The sequence below is a fragment of the Parasteatoda tepidariorum genome, chromosome 6 (genome assembly GCF_982258835.1).
Source record: "Parasteatoda tepidariorum strain Cologne lab strain chromosome 6, Ptep-v5.0, whole genome shotgun sequence".
Taxonomy (NCBI): Eukaryota; Metazoa; Arthropoda; class Arachnida; order Araneae; family Theridiidae; genus Parasteatoda; species Parasteatoda tepidariorum.
Window position 1 is genome coordinate 32662244 of NC_141760.1, and position 27384 is coordinate 32689627.

General features: G+C 30.8%; 1 protein-coding gene across 2 annotated transcripts in view; it reads right to left on the reverse strand.

Moving 5' to 3' along the window:
* LOC107453117 (histidine ammonia-lyase) overlaps positions 1-18966 on the reverse strand; it is a 46612-nt gene extending 27646 nt beyond the window's left edge. The window contains exons 1-2 of one of the 2 annotated variants that reach the window (XM_016069810.4): positions 18493-18966; positions 14491-14589 (exon numbers count right to left, since the gene is read on the reverse strand). In XM_016069810.4, coding sequence (XP_015925296.2) covers positions 14491-14538 — 48 coding nt within the window. In that variant the 5' untranslated portion in view covers positions 14539-14589; positions 18493-18966. Of the gene's footprint in view, positions 1-8559; positions 8713-14490; positions 14590-18492 lie in introns of those variants that run through there. The other variant, XM_087165610.1, reaches the window with a different exon arrangement.
* Between the last annotated feature and the right edge of the window lie 8418 nt (positions 18967-27384).

The following is a 27384-nucleotide window of genomic DNA, read 5'->3' on the forward strand; positions in this document are numbered from 1 at the left end:
GTGCTTCAGATTAGTAAACATTTATATAAAGACCTACAATTTACATAATTTGCATTGACTTTCATATCAAAATCATAACTTAAGCATGTCATTCTATTGCAAAATTACATATTAAAGATTTAATAATTACATGCATGTAATTTTCGAACGCATGTAATTTTGTATGAGAAAAAAAGTATAGAAAAGGAAATTCTTTCTTCTGAAATGTATAATAAAATGCCGGTATTTAAATTTCTTATAAATGCACTACTCAGTTATTCAAATCTTTAGCTAATTAGTCATTATAAAAATTTTTTTATCAGTAATAAATGTAAAGAGAACTGTTTCTCTAGAACACAAACAGCCCCTATTATTTAATAAAAAAACTCTTCTGTGAATAAACAAATAGTACAACTAATATTAAAATATCACAAATTATTAGTTTTCATCAGCATATTTATTAGCACCTAAGCAAATCTGCTTAACATCGCCTCTGCATAGATGGCAGAGACGCCAACTGCTCCGGACACACCAAAATAATTTAAAAAACGGTAAATAGCTACAACTAAAATTTGCAAATATTTGATTAATTTTGCTTGCTTTTTAAAAGGTTTAGCATAACTTCACAATAACAAAGTGGCGAATTGTATAATCTTTTGAATTATTAAGAAATAGTGGTGGATAAAAGCCTAATAAATTGAACTTATTAAACCAAGAATCACAATTAATAAACTACCACTCGAAAATATTTATTCGCCGTCCGGAGCAAGTTGGCATCTCTGAGATGGTCTTAAATTTTGAATATCTGGCTATAAGCTTAATAAAACACTCAACACTGATGCGACACCGGAAAAAAATAACACAAAGATACCACGTGCCGCTTTGTTGTCGCATGAATCTATGTTGCGCTTCAGCTTCTGCGCGTGGCTATTCTATTGTGAAAGGCTAGCTTTTCGTGTATATGTGTTGCATCTTTACCGCATGTTGCCTCAGTGTGTTGCCAACCTTTAGGGTCTGGATTTACAATCGTTTAATCGATCTTTTCCACGTGGATTTTTAAATTCAGATGTTTTCAATTCGATTGTTATTGCGAAATGAGAATTTCGTAAAGAATATAGAGGTATAACTCTTGACGTTCTCTGCTAACACCGATTCAATCGTAAAACCACTTCGTTTTTCCGATCGTACCTAACAGCAGTATCTATCGCTTAAAAGTTAAATTTCCTTCGATTCACAAGTTCTTATAAAAAGTTATTCTTAAAACTTTACGGGACTAAAAGTGCAAATTTTAAGGTTTTTACAATGTTCTCAAAACTGTATCAAACTATACCAAAATAATTTCCTTTTACTCATTTTGTAATATAGTTATATAGTTATTTTAGCTTAAACTGAATCAATAATAAAACAAAAAATGAGTTCTGAGAAACATATATAATCTTTTATTTTTTTCAAATTTGTCGAATTTAGTGCGTAATTTTGAATTTTAATATAATAAAAAGTATATCGACATCCTGTAGCATTAAAATAATATAAAACAGTGTCATTGTAACTTTCATACGAATAAAAATGTTTAATGGTAAGTGCTTTAATTCTGCAATAATCGTTTAACTGCAATATGTCGCCCTAATTATGTTGGATTTTGCAAAATGTATAGCTTCAAAAAAATGCTGTTTAAACTCTGTTTAAACTCTCAAAAAAATGCTGTTAAACTATTAATATTTTTAGCATTAAAAAATTTAAAACTGATTTTAAAAAAATGAAATCATGCCCTCTTTACATTACTTTACTACAAAATTTTGTCTTCTAGCAACTTTTGGGTTAATGATAACTAAAATATGTATCAGCATGTCGCGATTTCACTCACAAGTCATTTTTGTAATTGTAGGATAAAACCTTTCTACGTTGCTGAGGTTTTAAAGCCAACGCAAACATTAATTTAAACAGAAATCCTCGTGTTCATATAGTATTTGGGTTTAAATAAACATTACACAGCGTAGCTTATTTGCTCAGTCTTACTCTTAAAGCTAAACTTTGTTTCATTATTTGATTTTCTAAATAACTGGTAATTTGTAGCTGAAAATGTGAGAAGATAATGCTGGGTAATGTAAGAATCTTAAACAGAACTTTTATTTTTTTAGCGATTACAGAATTGGCCATCAAAATTAATAAATAATAGTTTAGTCACCGAAACTATGCGAATAATAAATATTAATTAATTAAATTTCATTAGCCATTATACATTATAATTTATAAGAAAATGTCCAAAGGTTATGAAATAAAGCAAAAGGATTTCAAAATTGGATGAATTGGCATTAAGAAATACATGAAGAAGCATCTCGATACATTTGTTAAATTTGTATTTACAAATATTTACCACGAAAAGTTGCACGTTTATTAGTTTTTTTTAAGTGACTCTTCATATGAGATAATTTGATTTTAGGAAATATTAGTTGATAAAACAACGTGTTATCAAAATCAGGTGAGTTGACATGAAGAAATTCAAAACGAAGCATCTCGGCGAAATATATTTATTAAATTTATATTTACAAATATTTACCAAAAAATTTTTTACCGTTCCTAATTTCGTTTACTTTAAAGTAACAATTCATATTTTTCTTTAAAGGAGATAAATTCCTTTTAAGAAATACTTAAAATTCAGCCTTATTCAATGATTTCTACTATCTCAATCTAGAAAATTCACATCTAATCGAAGATAGAATGGTTTGGTAATACTCATACCCATATTTGTGTGAGTTATTATCTCTCTTTTTTTCCCTTCTAAGATTGCAATCACTTAAAGGTTTCGTTTGATAAAAGTAAAAGATTTAGTTTTAGTTTGAAGGTAATCAGTTTAATGCATTTGTATACTTATTATTGGGTCCTCCATAAACGATTTTTGTTAGGCGGTGCTCCCCAAAATATTCAAGTGGTAGCAAATAACTTCAATTTAGATGATATTCTTCGATCTTGTATCAGACGTAATCCTCAACATCATGAGCCGCAATGGGTAAGGGGATAGAGCGTTAGCCTTCCAATGAGGTGAACCGGGTTCGAATCCCAGCGATGGCTGGTCGATACGAATCCGCATCCGGCTTGCACCGACCACAGTGCTGACGTGAAATACCCTCAGTGGTAGACGGATAATGGATTAGAGTCCCTTTGCCATCAGGCTCACCGTGGGAGGCTCTCGTGGTCTTCCTCTCCATGTAACGCAGATGAGGGTTAGTTCCATCAAAAGGATTTAGTTCCACGAAAGTAAATCTCTCCCAATACTTGATACAGGGGTTTCTTGTCTTCTGGATTAGGTTCGAAATTACGAAGCTACGTAGTTAAGCATTAGTAGTCGTAAACCCAAAAATTGGGTTGGCTATCCAACGACAATTATAAAATAAAATAAAGTAATAATCATCATCAAAATTTATTTAGGTGCCTAGAAACCGTTTACGGTCATTATCCCATCCATCTTGAGGTTTTAACTTTAATGTGGTACTTTCTGGTTACTGGAATGCAAATTGGACTGAAATGAAAATTTAAATATTTTGCATTCTAGATAAAGATACGTCGCTACAAAAATAAGCAGCCGTTGACCTCAACATTATGTCTTCGTTCAAGTTTTCCGAAGTAAAAAACAAGTTTATGTTTTTTTTTTCAAAAATTGCCATTAAGCTTTGCACATCTTGATCGTATTATTTTTCGGAGGTTATTACCAATTAGGGGTCACATAAGTTAGGATAGGACGGATCCTTGAGATGTAGAGTAAGCGTTCAAGTTTGAGTTTCATTTAATGTGTTGAAGAAGAATTTGTAGTTCGTGACTGGCTGTTTGACCATGGATTTGACATGATATTTCCAATTAAATGTGCTGTTCATTATCAGATCAATATTATTGCCATTTAAACGGTTAAGTTCCAATGAATAGTTCATAAAAAGTATTTTGCAGAAACAACTTTATAAGTTACTAGTTTTGTAAGAATTCTAGTTTCTCACGACCTGGAAAAAATAAATTTAGTGGTAGATAGATAAGATTTGTCAAGACTACTGAAAAATGTTTAAATTTATCTTTCATTTGTGAATTACGAAATTATTCCCGAATTATTTTTTGCACCTATATATATTTCCTCTGAATTTAATAGTTATTGAAAATTTCCCAAACTATGGGAACCCTGATAGTCATACGCATACCTGCGAACATGTAATTTTTTTTAAGGATGATTTTCCCCAGTGGTAGTAAAATCGAATTTAAATTACAGTTTTCGGTTGAAACATACGCTGTATTTTGAACAAGCTTAAGCGGACTATTACATCATCATCATCAATATTTATCTGGGGGCCTAGGACCGTCAGCGGCCTTTTTCCCGCAGACTACCACAACAACAGTACATGCTTATTTTTTTAAAAGTAGTGACTAATCAAAAGATTATAAATTAAGTTTATAAATGCAAGGAATATATAGAAAGCATGCATTTTACTACCACTTTGAACGCAGAAATAAAATTTTACACCAAATGAGTAAAAGTTGGATGTATATTCCATTACTGGTGGGGTATTTAAAATTATTAAACTAGATTCATAAACAAAAAATTATTAAACTAGATTCATAAACTAAAAATTATTAAACTAGATTCATTTACTTAAAGTTTTAAAAATATTTTGGCAATTACAAACATAATGTAATGTAATATAATTTTTTTATCTTAATATTTATACTTTGTTATTTTATTTTATTTTATTTTAGATTTGTTATTTTATTTTAAAACCGGCGTTGAACAGCCCAACAAATTCTGAGTTCACGACTATCAATGTTCAATTGTGTAATGGAATTTTGAATCCCACACAGAAGACAGGGGAACTCCTGGATCAAGCATTAGCTTTCGTGGAGGACTTTTTGATGGAACTAACCCACATCTGCATTACATGAAGAGGAAAACCACGAAAACCTCCTATGGTTAGCCCGACTTCAAGGGAATTTTAACCTGTGATCCGTCTACCTCTGGTGATATTTTACGTCCGCGCTGCTGCAGGTGCGAGCCGAAAGAGAAATTTTTATCAACTGGCCACCGCTAGGATACAAACCTGGGTCACCTGAGATTTTACTACTTATTAATTTTGTCAGATGCAGACGAAAACTGTTTCAACCTATAGAATAATTAACTTTTGGGTCAAGCTTTCCCAAATGCCGCTATCTTAAGTTGGGAGAATAGTATGATTTTTTATATTTTTTATATTTTTCAAAATTTAAATCTTTAAAATTTATGTTTCCATAATCCAAAAGAAATAGACGGAAATTGACACGTGCACAAGAACACATTCCTTGCGAGTTAAAGAAGAGAATTAAAAAATTCTGTATCAAAGACGATTAGTAATAATTTTGGTTTCGTCAGTATTTTTAAGAAGAATTTAAATTTATCTTTGAAACAACCAGATAGCAACACAAATTTTTTTTAAAGGTGAATCAACCATTTCCCATGCGTCAGTCTGTAGGATGTTATACTTTAAATTTTTTCATATCAGTTTGTGAGATAAATCTCATGATTATGATCTCAGAAGATGAAAGATGCTCGAAATGATAACATGTTTAGAATTTCTCAATACAAATTGCTAAATACCTTGTATCATAAGTGATTGAGGTCATTTAACATGAATAGTTTTTTAGAAGTATGTTACAAAACCATGCTCTAAAAAAGGTTTTCTAATTTTTTTTTATCCCTGAGACCAATATGTTTGTTAAGTTTTATTTATAATTTAGAAATATAATTAAAAATATTAGTGAAAAAAATGCACGAGTTTATTATATTTGAAACATTGTTATTAAAATTCAAGTAATTAATGCACGAGTGCATGAGTTTATGCACTCGTTTATTGCTCGTTTATTATGCACTCGTTTGAAAAAATACACGAGTTTATTATATTTGTCACATTGTTATTAAAATTCAAAAAATTAATACTCTCAATGGAAGAGATTTGTGGTATTATATGACATATTAAACCTTTGCTCTCGAGCTCTTTTCAATGGTTAAAAAGGAAAACTGACATGATCACTTGAAGTTTACACGACAAAGTCCTTATCATTTCAAACTTACCATATAATATATGGAAATCACTATATAAAGAGGTTGAACCGTGGTGGCTCAGGGGATGGAGCATTAACCTCCCAATAAGGTGAACCAGGTTCGAATCCCAGTGATGGTTGTTCTATACGAATTCCGCACCTGGCCTGAACCGAAAACAGTGCTGACGTAAAATATCCTCAGTAGTAGACTGATTATTGGTTAGAGTCCCCTTGCAGTCAGGGTAACTCCGTGGGAGATTTCCGTGATTTTCCTCTCCATGTATCGCAAATGCGAGTTAGTTCCATCAAAAAATCCAGCACGAAGACAAAATTCACCCAATATTTGATCTAGGAAATCCCTTGTCTTCTGTATTAAGAGTTAAAACTGCAAGGATACGGAGTTGAACTTTAGTAGCCGCTAACCCAAAATTGGGTTGTCTGTTTAACTACGGCTATGAAATAAAAATAAATAAAAGGGTTACTTGAAAGGCTCTGTTCGAGTACAAAGGTTTAAATTATAGTTTAGTATCTCTGTAAGCAATATAATGGAGTTGATTACAAAACACTTTTTCCTTTGAAACCATTTTCTACAAAAAAAGCAATTGAGAAACGGAATTAATGTTATAAAGTCCTGTCTTGGTTAAACTAACTTATTTATCCACAAAATAATTTACAAAAAACAGTATAGAATTATAAACTAAATTGTGCAGGCTTTGATTAATTTTGTCAACTTTCAGAAAGGTACAACTGTATCAAAATGTCGTTTCATACAACAAGCCATTGAAATATTTAGAAGTGGATAAAATAACCTACAAATCGAATTTACTAAAGCCTAAATCTTGCTGCTATGAGAAAATGTTTAATTGCAATTTAGCGCAAGTTGGCATTTCTGAAAGAAGAGCCCTTGCTAAACAATTAATAACATTTATGTTTTAGAAATCTAATGGTTCGAACCATTTGTTGAATTAGTTTTGCCAGACTGGCTGCACTGGAACGGAAGGAAAAGTTATTTTCAGAATCGAAAAATTGTATTCAATGTTCAAATTTAAAAAAAGAATTAATCCTTTTTTTTTTTGAAAATTAATCTACGTATGTCTGACACTAAAAAGTGGACCCCATATGAAAAACACTTACGTGAAAAAAAGTGGTAAGATAGATATTTTTGTACGAATCGGGTATTTCCTTCTGATTGATTAACCCCTTGGGGACGGGTGATTCAGAAAAGCATTCGTACAAAATCAGAATCAAGTTGTAATTAAATTAAAAACAGTAACTTAAATGTAGTCGTTGCTAATTTGACAGACTTACTTTGCTTTTACTTTAACTATTGTTAGTTTAATCATATATATAATCATAATGTTAATTCAAAGTATAACTAAATAGTTTTATTTTGAACAAAGTAATGGTGAATTAAATAAATCAAACAATTATAACTCCTCCCACAAATAAACTGCTAAAGAATTACTTTGATTACCAGTTTTATATTTTTACCCTGATTGATACGGTTTTGTGCTGGCACGTATTTGTGATACAGTCGGCGTGAAAGGGTTAAGTTCAGAGATGCCAACTACTCTGTTTTCTTTAAAAGATTTTTGTTAATATATTAGAGAAGTAAAAACTTAAACCTTCCGATCTCCATTCCTCCTCACTACTCCTCATCATCGATTTATTACCACCGACGAATCGGTTAATGCCACTTCGCGGCAGCGCACCGAGATTTACGCATATTTGCCAACTTTTACGCATTTGGCCTAAAATTTTATTTCTATATTTAAAGTGGTAGTAAAATGTATGCTTTCTATATATTCCTTGCACTTATAAACTTAATTTATTATCTTTTTGACAATCACTATTTTTTAAAAAGTTAAGCATATATATTTATATGTAATATTGATGTTGCACTCCGCGTAAGCTTTTTCAAATTACAACTTATGTTTCTGCCCAAAATTGTAATTCAAGTTCTATTTTACTACCACTGGGAAAAATTATCCTTGAAAGGATTAAAAGTTGGCAGGTATGTTTACGTGATTTCTACCACCTGATTATTCTTCCAACTCTTCCGGAAGCAAAAGTGGTAACAAAATTTATACACTCTCACTTTATTTAAATAAATGTGATTTAAAATTATTTTGTCTATCATTACATCTAAATAATTTAAAAATATATATAACTCTGCAGTGAAGTTCTCGGATCTACTTTTACTGGCTACTTTTTTTCTATTGTACAACCCTATTTTATATCGTGATCTATTTAGGATTAGGCTCCGCATAAATCGGATACATTCCAGTACGACATAATAGATAATCAAAGCAAATGTCTCATAAATAAAGATATTGATAGTTTAGAATTGCATAATTTATTTTGCTCCACTTGTTGACCAAACTTTTTACAAGGGGCTAACAAAATTTTATACAATAATTAACCTTGATCTCGTTATTTGTTTCTTCTCCATATTGATAATGAACGAAATGCGGAAAAACGTTCGATGATAAAGATATTACGCACACAGTGGAGATAACGGGATATGCTTACTCTAGATGTTTTCCTGCTCGACTCGGCGACAGATTCTACTTGAATTCGCAATTCGGCGACAGATTTTTCCTTGCTGCAATTCGGCGACTGATGCGTTCGGTAAAGAAACGAGGATTTATTCGGCGACAGATCCCTCATCAAACTCGGCGACAGCTATTTCTTAATCACGTTCTGTATCATGGGAATCGAACATTTTATCGTTATAAACGGATAGTTTTATCTGCTAACACAGGGTCTAGCTTTACGAAACCAGAGCCTTGATTTCAGAGAAGTCCGCGTGACCCATGCTACTTGTTGCTATGTGAACTTGAGTGTTGAGAACTACCAAAAAATTATTAAGGTTAATTAACCCCTTGGGGACGGGTGATTCAGAAAAGCATTCGTACAAAATCAGAATCAAGTCGTAATTAAATAAAAAACGGTAACTTAAATGTAGTCGTTGCTAATTTGACAGACTTACTTTGCTTTTACTTTAATTACTGTTAGTTTAATCATATTTATAATCAATGTTAATTGAAAGTATAACTAAATAGTTTTATTTTGAACAAAGTAATGGCGAATCAAATATATCAAACAATTATAACTCCGCCCACAAATAAACTGCTAAAGAAATACTTTGATTACCAGTTTTACCCTGATTGATACGGTTTTATGCTGGCACGTATTTGTGACAGTCGGCGCGAAAGGGTTAATAATTTTGAGGTGAAATAATTTAATTAAATTAGTTTTTCTAATTGCTTTATTTATTCTGAAAATGAAAACAAAGAAAAATTATCAGAAAAAAAACATGGTTAATAAAAGTGGCAAAAAGGAGACAGACCCTGATCATTTAAGACTACAGTGAACTCCCAAAATCATGAAAATCCCTCGAAAAATCGATTTTCTAATTTTGACCATTTTATATTAATTAAATTATATAAAAAAGCATAATAATTATTAAAATCATAAGAATTTGTAAAACATTTGATAATATTAGTGTCATTTTACTTTTTTATTTCAGAAACTTGTTATTGTGAGTGTTTTGCGTAGTGACTCTCAAAACAAAAGTTTTGCATCGATCTGGAAATTGAAATAGTTCCATGCGCTGAAATAGTTTCACACACTCTCTAGTACAGGGGTGGCGAACCTTTATACACCAACGTGCCATTTTTTCTAAAAAATTGTTCGATGAGGTCATAGACGTGCCGTCAAATAATTTTGACTTCATGATTATTTGGAAAATAATACTAAATACTATCAACTCAAAACTCTTTATTTACATTGAAAAAAAAATTTTTTTGAATGTCTCAGTTATACGCGTAATTCACCTTAAAGTAACATCAGTGTGACTTTTGTTGTTGCAGATTAGATGACAAATAACTTATATTAGGTTGTAAGATGATAGTTTAAGCGGGACTGTTATTTTTTTTGCTAGTTTATTGTTAGTTTGTTTTTTATGGTTATTAATTGATTTTTTTAGCATTAATTGTTAATTTTTTATTAATAATTGTTTATTATTTTGTGTGTTTTTTGTGAATTATAATTTAATTGTTACATATGTTTCATAGTGTAATAACATTTGTGTAATAACAAATGTGATCGGTGGCGTGCCCGAAATATTGTGTCGGGTGCCATAAATGGCACGCGTGCCATTGGTTCGCCATCCCTGCTCTAGTAGATCAATAAAAAAAATTGTAGAGAAAAAATTTCAAAATAAGTTGCCAAAACATATTTTATAGTCATTTCAATGTTCCAAAACGTTCATAGAGGGATGATTTTCATGTTTTTTTTTTCTTGCGAAAACTTGCTTTTTTTACTCTGTATGGAAATTAGTAGGAAAATGTGTAAATTTTTTCCCTACTATTTGAAGAGAAATGTAAATAGAGTTGAAATTAACAAATAATATTTAAATTTAAAAAAAAAATTAACGTAAGGAGCTTATTTAAACTTCAAAAGAAATTGACAATTGTTTTGAAAAAAATTTAAATTTTTCATGTTATAGCATAAATTAAGTATAAAATTATTTTTTTCTATTCTCTCTCTAAATATAAACAATCCTTGCAAGTTACAGCAATTTAACATTATTTTTTTACGAAAAACTTGTTAAGAGTCCACTGCAGCCTTAATATGTTATTTATAAAGAATAAATATGTTTAGAGAAAAGCGCTACTTCATGCAAACTGAAAGTGTTAAAATTGTAACTCAAGGGGAGGGAACCAAATTCCAGTCACCTATAACCAGGGAACCCCGGAGAAAAAAAAGAGAAAAACTGACTGTAAAAGCATTAATAATTCAGAGCAAATTTATACCAAATTTAGAGCTTATTTAAGCAAGAAACAAGGATCATGCCTCAAATAAGACTTATTCGCAGTTATTTTCTAATATAGAAAACAGTCCTGTTTACAAGCATCAACTTTCAATTTAGTCTTGATATTGTAAGTTTATACCTCCAGAAAAGAGTCAGATAAGGAATGCTTTTCCTCTTCTCCGGGATTCAACCCTAAATAATGTTAACAGGGTTATCACAAGCTGAATTTTTTTTTTCAAATTATGATAAAAATATCGATGTTTTAAGTTATACGAATCTGTCAAAAATTGATAGTGGTTGGAGTGCTTTCATAGTGGAAAAAAGTTCAAAGCGTGTTTGGAAACAAACAATTTACAAGTAACTTTGAAAGTCTGATTTTTTTTACTGCAAATTAAAACACCAAGGGTGCTAATTGCTGTAACACCAAGAGTTTAAGTAAGAGTTAAGGAACATTTATAATTTTCAGCAAATCGGTAAATTTGCGGACAATAAACAAAATCCAATTTATCACGAGGAGCTTACTTTTTATGTAACTTATATAATAAATTTTATACGCAGAAATTAAAAACATGCCAATTGAATTTTTGCTATGTGAATTATGTAAGTTATCATTATAATCTGTTGAGGTTAAGTAAGATCTTATTTGGTAAGCAAAACATTTTTTCCTTCAGAATTTACAAAAGAATTTTTTTATAAATATTCAGTTAGATAGAGTATTTCGAAATCTTTAGTTTCATAATAATGCTTTTTTTTTTTAATTGTTTATATTTATATGCTTGATTTTTTTTTCTAAAAATTGTTAATACTTATTTCTAAAAAAAAAATTCCATTTCTTAATTTTAACTGATGTAAATTACTAAATGAATAGGTAAAAATTGATATTCTGTTTCGGGAACTGTTGTTTAACTCTTTTCCTTAAAAACGATTCGTAAGGAAAATCTAAGAAAACAAAACAATTTTAGAGTTAATATAAATATCTAAAATTGTTTCCATCCTTTACGAGATTATAGAGAAATGACGCGTTCATATGATACAGCGCTTTTTTTGGTATAATTTACAGCATTTTTATAATTTTGTTTATAAATTTAAAGTTATAAGTAACAAATAAATTTCGAAATTCCCAATTATTTTGGAAAATACTTATTCATAGCGACCAGCTCTTCCGGTTTTCCTGGAAGATTTTATTTTCATATGTAAAGTGGTAGCGAAACTCATATTATTTCATAAAACTTTTTGAATTGTAATAATAATTATGAATGAGTTTGACCACCACTATGTATAAATAAATACAACAAATATATAAAAGCAGTCTATTAAAGCTGTTAATGTCACATTGGTTAAAATATAACTATAAATGTGAATATTTTTTTTTGTAATTGGGAAGTGTTTATACAACCACTAGGAAAATCCAAAGAGGGAATGTTGACAGGTATACTTACGTTTGCTTTTAGTTTTATCTAATAACAGTAAAATGTAAAAGAGATAGCTTGATTTAGGAAATGAATTCTATATTGTTTTGCATTCGATAACATCAATTGGTAGTCTAGATTTTAGCTTCCTTTCCGGAGTTATCAAAGTGAAACTTTTTATAGCAGTGTAAGAAAGATTGTTAACCTTTTCTAAAAGAGAAGTGAATAGGTGACGTCACTTCCCAGTAATGATAGATTCACACAATTCAGTTACAAGGTTTGCCTGCAAGACTCATATTTTATACATGCTTTATGAAAAAATTAATAACACATTTGATTATAAATTAAGTTTATGTCTTATGAAACATCTAAGCATTTAGTTTAAAACTATAGTTAATAGCGGATTTAAACTAATATTTTAATTATCATTACATAATATTTTTTATATATTGATAATAATTATATATTTATTGTAAATGTCTTTGAGGATGGTTTTAAAAATCGTTGGTAAAATGAGATATTAACAATTGCAAGGAAACAGTTTCAAAATTTCATCCTATTTGAAAATTTCATGGAATGATTATTTGCTTTTTTTAATGTATGGTTAGCTCACAACTATATAATAATGATAAAATTCATTTATAAGCAAAATTAGTAAACGATGAATCAATTAAGAAAGCTCTAATTTCAAAAACATATTACAAATGAAAATAAAATCCTTTTCAAAAGGCAGTATGCATGCTTGCCAATTTTTACGATTTTTATGAAAGATATTTTCTTGTGATAGCCCATTTCATGCTTTAATATATTACTCTAGGTTTGATTGTTGTTGTTGTTGTTGTTATTAATTTACGTCGCACTAGAGCTGCACAATGGGCTATTGGCGACGGACTGGGAAACACCCCGGAGGATGATCCGAAGACATGCCATCACAATTTTGATCCTCTGCGGAGGGGATGGCACCCCCGCTTCGGTAGCCCGACGACCTGCGCGCGAAGTCGAGCACTTTACGGTAGCACAGTTTAACGAGGACCAATACCGCACACCCTCGGTCCCTACGCAGACTGATCCAAGTGGTCACCCACCCGCACACTGACCGCAGCCAGTGATGCTTGACTTCGGTGATCTGCTGGGAACCGTGTCTTAACGAATGTCTCTAGGTTTGAAAAATTTGATTTAAAGTTATTTTAACCACAAAGAACTTATAAAACATATATAAGAACCATTAAAATTATGCCTTACATGTGAAAAAGCCTGACAAAAGTTAAAAAATTGCTATTAACTTTTATGCTTTTATTCTGCTTTTCAACTACCACTATGAAGAATTTTAGCAAAAACAGTAAAAATTGAGAGCTGTGCGTTTGGGATTCCCCCATTCAATTGAGCTTCGGCGACTCACATCGATTCACTCAGACGAATCAGTTAGAGCCCCTAGAGGGGCTGATACTAATATATCTAATTTATATAGGTTTAGGCTTTTGGGATTATAAATTTTGCTACATTGTGCCTGCCAACTTTTAATCTTTTCGAGCTTGATTTATGCAGGAGGTAATAAAATTACAATTGAATTAGAATCTTATGCTGAAAAATCTTTCTCTTCTTAATTAGTAAGATCTTAAGCGCACCAGTGTGTATGGATATCCTATTTTTATTTATATACAAACCTGCCAACTTGTACGGTAGTTGAAAAAGATTCTACTACTGGGTAGTAAAATAACAATTAAGTTTGGAAAAATAATTTTGTTATTTTTCCAAATATATATAGTCTTAATAGTTTTGTTCTAAGAACAAAACTATTAAGATATCTTTTAAGAATAATTAGCAAACAAATAGATCTCATCTACATATTTTTTTTTCTTTCAAGTTTTCGATTCATTGTGGCAGATTAACATTCTTTTGAAAAATGTCTTAAAATTATTTTTTGCAATGATAGTCAAAATCATTTGAAATTAAATTTATAAATCCAAGAAGAAACAAATAGAAAACATCAATTTTAGTACCGCTTCAAGTATAAAATTAAAATTTTAAGCAAAATGCTCTAGGGTTGACAGTTATGATATATATATGTTTTCTCAAATGAATTCCTATCGTTTACCGTAGTAAACGAGCATATTTATAAGGTCTGTAAAATCAGATCTCTGAGCTTTGGTTTTGTGTAAGTTTCTGCTGTATTTTGAATGGTTCTTTTATGACTTTTAAAATTAGGATTGGAAGTCAGACAAAGTCTGTACTTACCTGGGGGTTACAGGCTATTCTAATGCGATCCAGGATTCCGGGAAACATGTCAGGCTCTGAGTTTGAATTTGAGTTATCCAGTTTGATTGATTTAATGAACTGGAAAAGAAAACATATAAACTTAGTAAACTCTATTTGTTTCGAATTAATACATTGGAATCCAGAAGAGAGAATTTCTGTTTCCAAAGTGGGAAAATCCTTTTCCCTCTAAACAATTAACACTGATAATTATCAATTATGCTTTCTCACTTAAAAACTTATCATACTTCAATTTAAAAAATATATATTTCTATATTCTGCTACACCTTCAATTCACTACCGTATGATAATTATTATACATTTATATCTATGCTCAATAATCTTCAAAACATGTAAAAATTTCTTGACTCAGTAACCAATTAAATATATTCCCTTAAATTAAATATATTCCCTTAAATATATTCCCCAATTAAATATTTTCCCTTTAAAGCAGAGTTGTCACGGGGGACTAAAAATGCAAAAAGTGGTTATTAATAAAATTCAAAACTTTATTAAAAAGACTATCGGCTTTAATTTCAACCATGGCTGACAATCCATATACATCAAGACAGAAAGGATTAAAAAAAGGTAACAAAAGAAATTTAATTTTTAGCTTGTTTTCGGGCAGGCCTGCCAACTACTACGCTTTTTATAAAATATTTTATAGAGAGGTAGACATTTAAAAACCAAAGCTTTTAAATTGTTTGGTAATTTTGTCAGAATTTTAAAAGCATCACCACGATAAATTTGAATAAATTAGCGTTGCATATGTGAACTTTTAAACCAATTATATGTAGTGATAAAGAAAATAAGTTTAAATAAATAAAAAATATTATATTAAAACATTAACTTAACTACCATTGGAGTAAATTTTTACAAAAAGCGTTCCTTGATAGGTCGATGCCGTCTTGAGCGTTTAAAAAGTCCGCAAAATTATCCAAAATCTGCAAATTTAAGTTTGTAATTTTCTGTTGATTTTTATAATATTTTGACTTAGCTTCGCTGTGGTACTCTCGTAAAAAAGGAATTTCATGGTATAGGAACGATAGTGAATTTAAAAGGTTAACTCTGTTAAAATTATAATCTAATAGCTTAATTTCAAATGTGGAAAAATCGCTTCATATTTGTGACCTCAAACAGTGCTCAATTTCAAGATGAAAGGGATAGGGGACGCTTCGCGGCTCAGGTGCCTAGCTAAAATATAATACTCGGTCTAGGTTTGTTAGATTTAGCAACCACAACGGCTGCTTACCATAACGGAAACTTGAAAATAATAAACATTTCATGATGAATGGGATAGAGGCTGCTTCGCAGCCCAGTTAAGACCACAAGACTAGGACTAGGTTAGATAGGCAAAAGTTTGATGGGTTTAGAAACTGTAACAGAGAGGCGTATCACATAAACTTTTGAATTTTTTAGAAATAGTGAGTAAAAACTCTATAAATCGAATTTATCAAACCAAGAATCATACATTAAAAGTCTACCACTCGAAAATATTTATCCGCTGTCCGGTGCAAGTTGCATCTCTATATTGATCTGCGATATCCTGAAAGTGCTGCAGAAATTTAAATGCAATTGTCACCTTTTTTTTATTCAACTAGTTCTGTAAATAATTCCAAAAACTCGGTACATTGGATGGTTTGACGATGTAAAAACATTTTGTTCGCTTCAAAATATGCAAAAATGAAAAACTTTTTTGGAAACATTATGTTCGAGTTTCTAATTATCATGAAGGCAATAGAATTTCCGTTTTACCTTTTTAAGTTTGAGAAGAAAACTATCTGTATTTACCATTATGTATTAACAGTTACAAGGTAAAACATAGATTTTTTGAACATTGACTAGTATTTTGTTTTCAATAATTGTCTCTTCTTTTGTCATTTTCAGTAATTGTCTCTTCTACTGTATATCAAAAATTCAATGTATCATATAGGATGCAACTTTATTGTAATTATCTCGTGTTGACTCTTTTAAAGAATGGGCGTAATTATCTTTATTCCACAAGTTTTACTATTCAATTCGCTTTATTAAAAGTTTGGCAGACAGCGGAGCAGGCGGGATCCAAGTAGAAATGATTGTCTGGAAAGTTTACTTCTCTTGAAATAATAATGTCTAAACCTTTACTACCAGCACTTTATATTTTCCGAAAGTGAGAGCCCTGAATTCGGTAAATTGGATAAAATATGTTAAATAATTAAAATATACTAGGTGCAAGACTTTAAGTATCTTTTACTGACGTGTTTTAAATCGACATAATTTTCCGTTACTTCGTTTCCCACTTGGTATGCTATTCAGAAACTCGTTATAAATGTTTTTATCAACTCGACAATGGTTTTATGCGCTGATAACGAGCTAAAATTAAATAATGCTGATCAGAAACTAGTTTCTTTTTTTTTATCCTCACAATGATTCATTACTTTGTATTCACTTAAAGTTCCTTTGACTGTGGAATTAATCAATTATATTATCTGTGTTTGAAATCACGATTCAATTGGTATTCAGAAGCTAAGATGATGAGAATATGACCTACTACTGGTTCATTTCTTTAAAGGAAAAAAAAACGTTAGCATATTCAAACAGATGTTAGATATACTGGTATTATAAAACTAGTTTTTATTTATTTTATATTCGGTGAACTGCAACTTGGCATACATCAACCATAAATTATTACAAAGTATTTTTTAATTTTTATGTTTATTAAACTTTAATTAGTAACTCTATTTTACTATAATTGGACAATCTAGTGAAATCTTTTTTATAAATTTTTTATTTTTTTTTAGAAAAAAGATGCATAATGATTATGTACTGAATTACCATTTTGTACGATCTTTGAAAAGTGTTTTTTTTTTCTGTTAGTAATAATTTTTTTTGTTAATAATTATCTTTTTGTTAGTGTTTCCGTAATTTTGTCCAACCCCTGTATCATTGAAGAGTGCTGATCTATTAAGATATAATCAAAGTTAAATTTACTTATTTTAGCAACCATTTTAGTCATTAAAATTTTTCAATAGTAAACAATATGTTATTGTCATGAGAAAGCGTCATAGTTTATACAAAAATAATATGAATAATGATACCACTTGATCTGTTTTATGGACACAAGCTGTAGGGAAGGATTTCGTCACGTAATATCACGTGATCGGCAACGGAAGAGTTAAAATATATAATTTCTCCCGATATATTACAATTTCTTAATGTGTCCAGATTAGGAATACAAGTCTTGCGATAAGTATAGTATATAAAGTTGTAATTAACAATAATAATGTCGTACTTATGATCAAAAAGGATAATTTTTGATTTTTTTTCCATTGGGTTAGTATAAAAATATTGTCCAATGTAATTTTGATAAATTGAAAGAATATCTCGATATATCGTAAAATATCGATATTTTCTGACGATATATCGTGGCATATAAATTCCTATATCACTTAGCACTATTTAAAAAGTAATTTTTGGTAAAGAGAAGGGTGTTTGATGACATAGAGCTACATTGATAAATAAATAGCAAGCAGATTTACAAACCAACTGATCACCGGAAAAATTGCTATACTTAAAATTGTTGTTTGATCTTTTGAATATCATGAAAATTCGAAATAGAATTGGGCAAAAATAGGTGAAGAGCTATAATTTGTTAATAAAAATACCTCAAAAAATAATTATTTAACCAAAAATACACCAAAAAAAATATTATAAAAACTATGAAACTCCAAATTTTAAAAAAAGTTACACAATAACACAATTTTTCACTAAAATTTCTCAAATAGATAAGCAAAAACTGTTAATTTAGCATCAATAGTGTATTTAAATATTAAATATGAGTTCCTAAATTTTTAACTCCAATTAGTGCACGTAAATGCACCACTATAACAATTGAAAATATATATATTTTTAAATATTCCATTTCTAAATGTTACTATTATTTTTTTAAAAAAATATTTCAATTAAAAAAATTCCAACAAAGATCAATTTTTATAGATCACTTACTTTTTTGAGAATGGATGATGAAGGAAGACTTGATTTCGAATTGAGTAACCAATTGATTGAGAAAGTTGAACGATTACATGGACATTACATAGAAGGAAGTAGGGAAGTTTAGTTGTGTTATTCGATTCCAGAATACGTTTAAAAAACTCAAGGACGGCAAAAAATTTAAGTGACCGTGATCGCGCGCAGACTTCCCAATACCCGCTAACCTTCAATATTAGTTTATTGTAATTTTTTAATTAACACTACAATCAATCTAAAATTCTCACTTGAGACGTGATTAAAATTTCATATATGAAATTCCGCTTTCACTTTTTTTTATTTCCGCTTATACGAGAATTGCAAGTTATTAGCTAAAATCGAAGACTCTGTTATAACTCTAAATGATTGCGCTGAGGAACAAATTATTATTTTTTTAAATGACATTTTTAGTCTATTTTCTGTCTCAACGGGTGCTTCACTATCATGATCACCTGTTCAGAAGTAAACGAAAAAACAGTTCATGATAGATAAGAGCCCCTAGTGGAGTTTGACAACATTTTTTATCTTGCCTAATGTGGCTTTCAAACCTGAAATTAGTTTTTTCTTGAAGATAGAGACTTTTTAATGACATTTTTAGTCTATTTTCCGTCTCTACGGGGTGCTTCCTTATCATGATCACCTGTTAAGAATTAAACGAAAAAACAGTTCATAATAGATAAGCACCCCTAGTGGCGTTTGACGACATTTTTTTTATCTTTCCTAATGTGGCTTTCAAATCTGAAATTAGTTCTCTCCTAAAGATAGAGATATTTTTTAAAATGCCATCATTTTTAGTCTATTTTTGTCTTAACGGGTACTTCCTTATCATGATCACCTGCTCAGAAGTAAAAGAAAAAACAGTTCATAATAGATAAGCGCCCCTAGTGGCGTTTGACGACATTTCCAAGCATGGGTTCCTATGTACCTTAAATCCGGATTATGTGCCTTAACTTTATTTCTTTGTCGAACAATTATGTTTGTCGCAACTGTTATAAGTAACGGTTTTAAACTTGATTATTTCAACAAAAAACTGCAGCTTATAGGAAAAAAGCGATTGCAGAAAGTATTTAACATCTGTTAAAAAATCTCGTGCAATAGAAAAAAAATTGTTCCTTAGTGTTACAGACATAATCTTAAATTAAAACTTAAATATAAAATATAAATCTGTTTACTACAGCTAGATGTACGTAAAATGAATTTTAATGTGTTTCAAGCGACAGGTAAAAGTTTTTTTTTTCGTATTTTTTTTTAAATAAAGAGCGAAGAATAATAGCTCCCATTTCAATTCATTAATATTGTCACAGGGGATCTCGATTTTTTTTTCCTTATGAGATTTAAAATGGAAAATTAAATATTTTGTATTTTACATATAGTTGCGTTAAAAATAAACTGCCATTGGCTTGATGTTTAAGTCATCCCTCAAGTTTTCAAAAGTGAAAATTTCATTAAATCCTGCGGTGTCACAATTTATGGTCTTTTCAAAAAATTTGCAATTTAGTTTTGCATTATGATAATATAAAAGATCTATGGTGAGATCGCGATGTGTGTTCTTATTTCGGATAAACCATCCTCTTGTGTTGTTTTTCTGAGTATTTTATTCTGCATCTTTCGAGTTTTTCTAGGAGTGACGGGGTGATGCGTAAGTTAGGATGGGATGGATAATCGAGATGTAGAGTAAGTGTTTAAGTTTGAGTTCCATTTAGAGTTCTGAAGAAGGATTTGTAATTTGTGGCAGGCTGCTTGAACTTCGTCGATAACTGATTTGACATGATCTTTCCTATTAAATTTACTGTTTGAAACCAGACCAAGATATTTTGCGCTTTTGACAATGCGAATAGAGAACAACTTGATTTTTGGGAGGATGGTGCTTCTTTTATGTTGAATAATTAGTAGTTTCGATTTTTGTTCGTTAACTTAAAACTCCCAGCCTAGACACCAGGTTTCTATTTCATTCAGATTTCCACGGAGTTTTTGCGGAGCAATGCTGGGGCTTTTAGATTTTACTATTCCAGTGTCATCTGCGAAGAATGATGCTATACTAAAGTCTTGTCTGTCTTCAGGGAAGTCGTAGGTAAATAATATAAATAGTATGGGCGAATTCCGTGAGGCACTCCTGCTGTTATTTTTCAATTTGTTGACTCCGTGGTTTTAAAATTAACTTGAAAGACTCTATTATGTAAGTAGGTCTGTATAATTTTAATGATGCCATATGGGAATTTTAGATGTATAAGCTTGAAGATGACACTCTGATGTCAAACCCGGTCAAAGGCCTTTGAAATATCTAACATCAGTAGTGCTGAGCTCAGTTTATTATGGAGGCCAAGACCAATATAGTAGACTATTCTGAGGAACTGTTTGGTAGTATCAAAATGCTTCCGAACACTAATTTGCTGGACAGGTAAAGAAGTAAGGTGAGGCATGATCCTTGTGTAAATAATTATTCCGTACGTTTTCCTAAAGTGCACAATAGACTGATGGGTCTATAACTCTTAAATTAAGTAGGATCCTTGCTGGAATTAAGGAAAAGTGTGACATTTGCATTCTTTCAGGCACTGGGGAAATAGTTTAAGGTCAAGCAAGCATTGTAGATATGGATGATTAGTTGTATATACGGTTTTGATAGTAGCTTGATCATCCTGTGCTTGGTATTACCATATTATCACGACTAGGAGCTGTCTTTATTTTCAGATTTTTTGATGTGATTTAGATTTTTTTTCTGCGGTGGTCAGTTCAATTACCTCAGGTGATAAATATGATATGTTGAACTCTGTTACATCTTCAATAACGAAGTTGTGGATTGAATATTCATTCCCATGTATCAGATTTCCATGCATGCAATAAGATTCTAAACCTGTTTTGGTGATCAAGAAAAATTAAATGATAAAAAAATGATTTTAATGAACATGGAATAAATAATATACAGTGACTGGAAGGCCAGCTACTACGCTTTTTGTTAAATATTTTACAGAGTGGTAGACATTTAAGAACCAAAGTTTTCGGAACTTTCGGTAATTTAGCCAACATAGCCTCGCTATGAGAGATCTGTATTCTTGGGTTGGATGAAGAAGAGGATCGTTTGCTCTTCGGTTTTATCCTCTGTGCTATAAGAGAGGGATCTTCGTTCGTTCGTTGTAATGGGACTGTGCGTCTGAAGCCTTACGGCACTTTTTCCATTCCTCTTGAAATTAGACTAAGAAACATACGTGTCAAAAATAAAGTTTGGGGAGCAAAATGGAGTTCGACGATGAGATATCTGGTAGAATGGTAGAAATCACATAAATCTCGGTGCGCTGCCGCGAAGCGGCATTAACCGATTCATCTGTAGTAATAAATCGATGATGAGGAGTAGTGACGAGGAATGAAGATGGAAAGAAGAGGGGGTGCGCAGCACCAAAAAACGACGATGAGATATCTAGAACAAAGTGGTATTTATAAACTTTTAAATCCTTTATATGTATTGGTGTGGAGAATAAGTTTAAATGAATTAAAAATCTTATATTAAAACAAAACCTTAGCTATCCCTACAATGAAGTTTTACAAAAGGAGTAGAAAGTTGGCAGGCTTGCAGTGTCACAAAACAAGATACTCAGAAAAATCACCCGTGCCAGATGCTTCATCAGAAATACAAATATCCACCTAATATAAAGATCTCAAGATCCCGACCTTCTTATCAGAATATATTTACAAATTAAATGCAGATTTCTATGACAAGGCCATAAAATGCAATACAGCGAACTTCAACCAGATTTTCAATTTTGGAAAGTACAAAAAAGTTATAAAATTAAGACCAATAGCTGCTCAATTCACATCCGACGCCTCGTATCACAATTATCAAAATAAATAATTAATCAGAGATCCATCCATAGCAGCAAATTCAACAACAATACTGAAAACTTGATCAAGCGTTTCCCCATGTTGACCATCAAACTATGTACATTTAAAGTCAGCTGCTTTGCATAATTTCCGTTATTATTATTTACTCAAGCAAGGTGCTTGAATCCCGCTAGCAGCCACCACATAGACTGCTGACCTTAAAATTCTTGTCACAATTTTCAAAATAATCATGATGGATGGCATACCTGCCAACTTTCACTTTTTTCGAGAATGGATTTTCAGAGTGGTTGTAAAACAATAAACGAAAAACAATCTGACTCAAAAGTATATTTATATTTTGATCCCGTTGAAATTTGCTTGCGCAAGGATTATTATGCTTTCATATATTTATTGTAATTATTTATATGTAGTGGTGGTCAAACTTATTTATAATTATCATTAAAATTCAAAAAGTTAATTGGAATAACCTGAGTATTGCTTCCACTTTAAATATGAAAATGAAATCTTCCGGAAAATCCGGAAGAGTTGGCAGGTATGGGATGGAATAGGGGCTGCCGAGCTGCCCGGTTGCGTGATAAATTCCGTGATGGGTGATAAATTTCGTTACCAGTTTGAAATTTTTGGCGGCTCGTTGGGAGCCCTGAGTTAAAAACAAATTTATTCATCCCGAAAATCAGTTATAAATCAAATGGTTTGACTGCCAACTTATTCTTATTTTTGTAATACGTTCAGGTTTGAGTCAATGTTAAATATATTTAACACATTGCTGACCGGTCACGAGTTGACTCGTGTTTTCGTGGCAAAGCGTTGATGGCCGGTCACGAGTCATAGCAATCTCGTGGTGACTATTTTAAAAAATGGGCCTAATTTTCTTACTTTTCAATTTGTACTATTTAATTCCGTACCAATGTATTATAACTTTACAAAACCTGATATATTTGCAAAACTTGTAGTGTACCAGTGCAGCAAATAAAAGAACTATTTATATACAAGCGATTCGACCAATTCTTATGTATGCTTGCCCAGCCCTCACTACTATAAGCAACAACCTAAGAAGGAAGCTATCTACAACTGAAGGTAAATTTTTACGCACAATGACTGGCGCCCCAAGGGTGATTAGCAATAGATTGCTCAGAAAAGACTTAAACATTGATGATATCAATTGCTTTATGGCTAAATTGACCACAAAATTTTACAGCTACGCAAAAACATGCACCACATCAGATTTCAGTAAGTTGTTCGATATTGATATAATCCGTGATAATTCAAATTTCAGCCCAATTACCGCCTTTTTATGCTCAGACTGCATACTATCAAAATACTATTAACTTTATCATACAACTCTACTCAAGGGGATCTCCCCATTCCAAAGACGATTTTCACTTCAAAACTAAAGATTTACTTCTTTAAGGACTTGGTTTGTCGCTACAACATACTACAACTTCAAAGATATTTAGGACCTCCCAGAATACGACAAAACAGAATCGATGAATCGGTTAGTGGCGCTTTGCGCCAAACGCCGAGATAACCCCAATATCCAGCATCCAGTGTACCAGTGCACGTAGATGATTGCTATACCTTTTATCATACGAAAAAGAAATATTAAGATTTAAATAATAAATTTTAAAAAAAATTTAAGTTTATTTACATTGTTTTACTTCACATCCGCATTCGAAAACAATAGCCGGACACATTGGAAAATTTTCAGAACAGTTGACGGTCAGCTATGTGTTAACGTGAAAGTAGGGAAAAGGGGGTGCAGTGTAAACAATGGGGATATTTTGTTTTTATTTATCACTGAAAAAATCTCAGTTAATTTCGCAGATTGGAAAAATTATATTACACTTTCAAACAAATACAAAGTATTAGATTGTTAAAAAGTAAATTAAAAAGCAAGGTTTTTATGATGATAAAGTAAGCAGCTTCCTAATATTTGATTTAATTTCTAATTAAGATTAATTTCATTTCATTTTTGACAATTGTTGAAACAAGAATACGGAGTAAAACTGATAACACAGACGGAATTTATAAATAGCTATTGAATCGATGCACTAAATAGGTTAGATGAATAATATACCATCAGATAATTAAGACCTTTTCTTCAAGGTAATAAAAAAAGTCTCTGACATTTCCTTAATGTTTCAGATTCTAATTTCTTGTTGACGTCGGAAATAAATAAACTTCTAATTTTATAAATATAAACAAGATGAGGAAATTGAAAGAAACTGGGTGTTACTTAGAAATGACATTTAAAAATAGATTTCTGTGGGTTTCTCTTTTTTACAGTGTGAAAATTATGCTGTTATTAATAATTGGAAATGTCGTGATTTGCAAACAGGATTGTTTTCTTATATAATCAATCTATCAATGCCAAACTCACATTTGATGGTAATGGAGAAAGTTTGTTTGCGAGAAAAAAAATGTAGTTCATTTACATTTAAATTAAATAGGTACTATTTATCTATCTATCTTAATACATAAAACACTAATGTGTAAAATGTTAAAAAAAAGTACCGATGAAATTTCTTATTTGCGTTGGCAACAATAAATTGAAAATTAAAAAGAATAGGAAGCGAATGAGTGGTCATTAGCATAAAAACAAAACATCTTACAAAAAATAATGAAATAATTACTTCTCAATAAGAAATTAACATCGAATTTAAGAGTGAATTTTTTCCACCACGCATGAATTTTCAATTATCATTTAATGAAGCGTAACGTCATGTCTTTCTTGTGTGATATCCTTTAATTTATTATTTAATTTAGTCTAGGTGACCACAATCTTGAAAAACTTAAAAAGTGTTCTAAGAAACAAACTGTTTTATCTGGTTCATATCAACTAAAACTATTTATAAATATATAAGAAATGTATTACGGTATTAAATTTCTCAGAATCCTAAAAGCGAAGTTAAAACCATTTTTGTAGGCTGTAAAAAGCACATAACACGCCAGTTACGCTAAATAAATTAAGGTATTGGGATTGTAGATATTGTGGTAACAGTACTACTACAATACTTGCCTAATAATACACAGATACGTGATAGACTAATAGGTACTGTGGCAATAAGTTTTTACAGATCGCGGATTACACATAAATTAAAGGTTCCTGCAAGGTTCATACGCATTTGTAAAATAAATTAAGGTGAGCAAGTTTTATGTTAAGTCATAACGTTACTAAAATGCTTGACCACCAACTAACTGTGATTAGTGTTTAATAATTGAAAGAGGTTAGAATAGCATTTCACTATGGTATGGCAAACTGGTTTTAATAAATGCTAAGTTTGATAAAATATTTCATACCTTTGATTTTTTTCTTCTTGATTTGTTATATCTTTATGCTTTCTTAATTTAATTATTTTAATTGTTTTCCATAGTTTGGAAAACTATTTCATTATTTGAGGATTGCAACTATTAGAATCTCATTTATTTTAAAAATTATGCGAAGTTTAAAAATACTTTATTTTATGTTTACTTTTTGAGGGTGATCAAAATATGTTTAAATTTGTTAAAATTATTGCATATCTTAAAAATGCTTTATTTCATGTATGTGAAGTTTTTCAGTTCGATTTCAAACTATACGATATGTTATGGAGGCCCGAAGCACTTCTGTACCCAGGGACCCTCTCAACAACGTAAAGTGTTTTCCTTGTTTGAAGTGAATTGGGATTAACATATTTTTTATAAAACAATTGCTATTGTTTTACATATTAGTGTTATTTTTTAACAGTTGTGATTGGCGGATTAACGCTTACCGTAAATACTGTTAATGCTTATCCATCAGGTAAATAAATATTTGAAGATTGCAGGACAAAGCACTCGATCATATGATTCTCAAGAATTTTATGATATAATGTCCAGGACCCGACTTAGCCTAATTGGGACCCGGGGCAAAAACTTCTTTGGCGTCCCCTTCTGCTTTACTACCTCAGTAATGAAGAACTGAACTTCATGGAGGTATTTTAATTTTTCACCTCATTATGTAACAAGAAAATTGACTACAGCCTAAAATAGCAATAAAGTCCTTCCCCTCCAATGGTCAGACGAAATAACATTCTGTCCATTTTATTGATTTTCTGACAATTCTATGTCCATCATGCCGAATGCAATTTTCTGATTGTTAATTTTGTCATCTTGCTGCGAAAAATTTATATCCTTAGGGCGGAGTTCAGCAAAATTTTTGCAATTGCGATGGCTCACTCAAGACAATTAGAGTTCGGTATTTTTGTAAACACATTGAATTTTGCGATATGCAAAATTGCAGGCTTTTTATTGGCCAAATTTGTCCATCGAAATTGCGAAAATTTAGCTGAATTCCGCACTAGGACTTACGAAATATGGATTTTTTTTTTGTATTCATACGATAGATTAATGAGTTAGCTAACATAAAATTGACGGATTTTACACTGTACTGATATTTTGTTCAAAAAAATTTCATTCCAGAAGGAAATCTAAAATAAACTTTCTATTCGATTTGAGGCCCAGGACAACTGCTCGTATGCCCCTGCCTTTGTCAGACTCTGATAATGTCATATCTAGTAAAAATTCTCATGAAAGTGATTTTGAATGTCCAATATCAACCACACAAATGGATAAATGTATTATCGTTGCCGTGACTTTTATTGTCACACTTAATTTTCTTGGCTATTTTGTATGAACTTTTTATTAGTTTAATAAGAAAAAAGTAAGTTATTTCTTCAGAGAAAGAGTGTATTTTTTTCAATAAACATATGTTTCGTCACGGTTTTAGTAATTTGTTTAACTTATTATGATAGTTTCCTTGAGATCTGTAAGCAACTTCTGCGTTTACAGAGATTGCAAATTAAAAGAAAATAAATTGTCGAAACCGGAACAGTTGTCATCTCTGTTAAGTATGTTTTTGTGTCTGATTTCGTAACTCGAAATATCGGGTGCATAAATTAATTAGCATATTATAAGTAATCCCTTAAATCAATTAAATTGAGTCCTTTGATCATTAGATCAAATATTATTCAGGATTTTTTATTTATTTATTTGTTTTTGCGTACTGCACCTAATAAT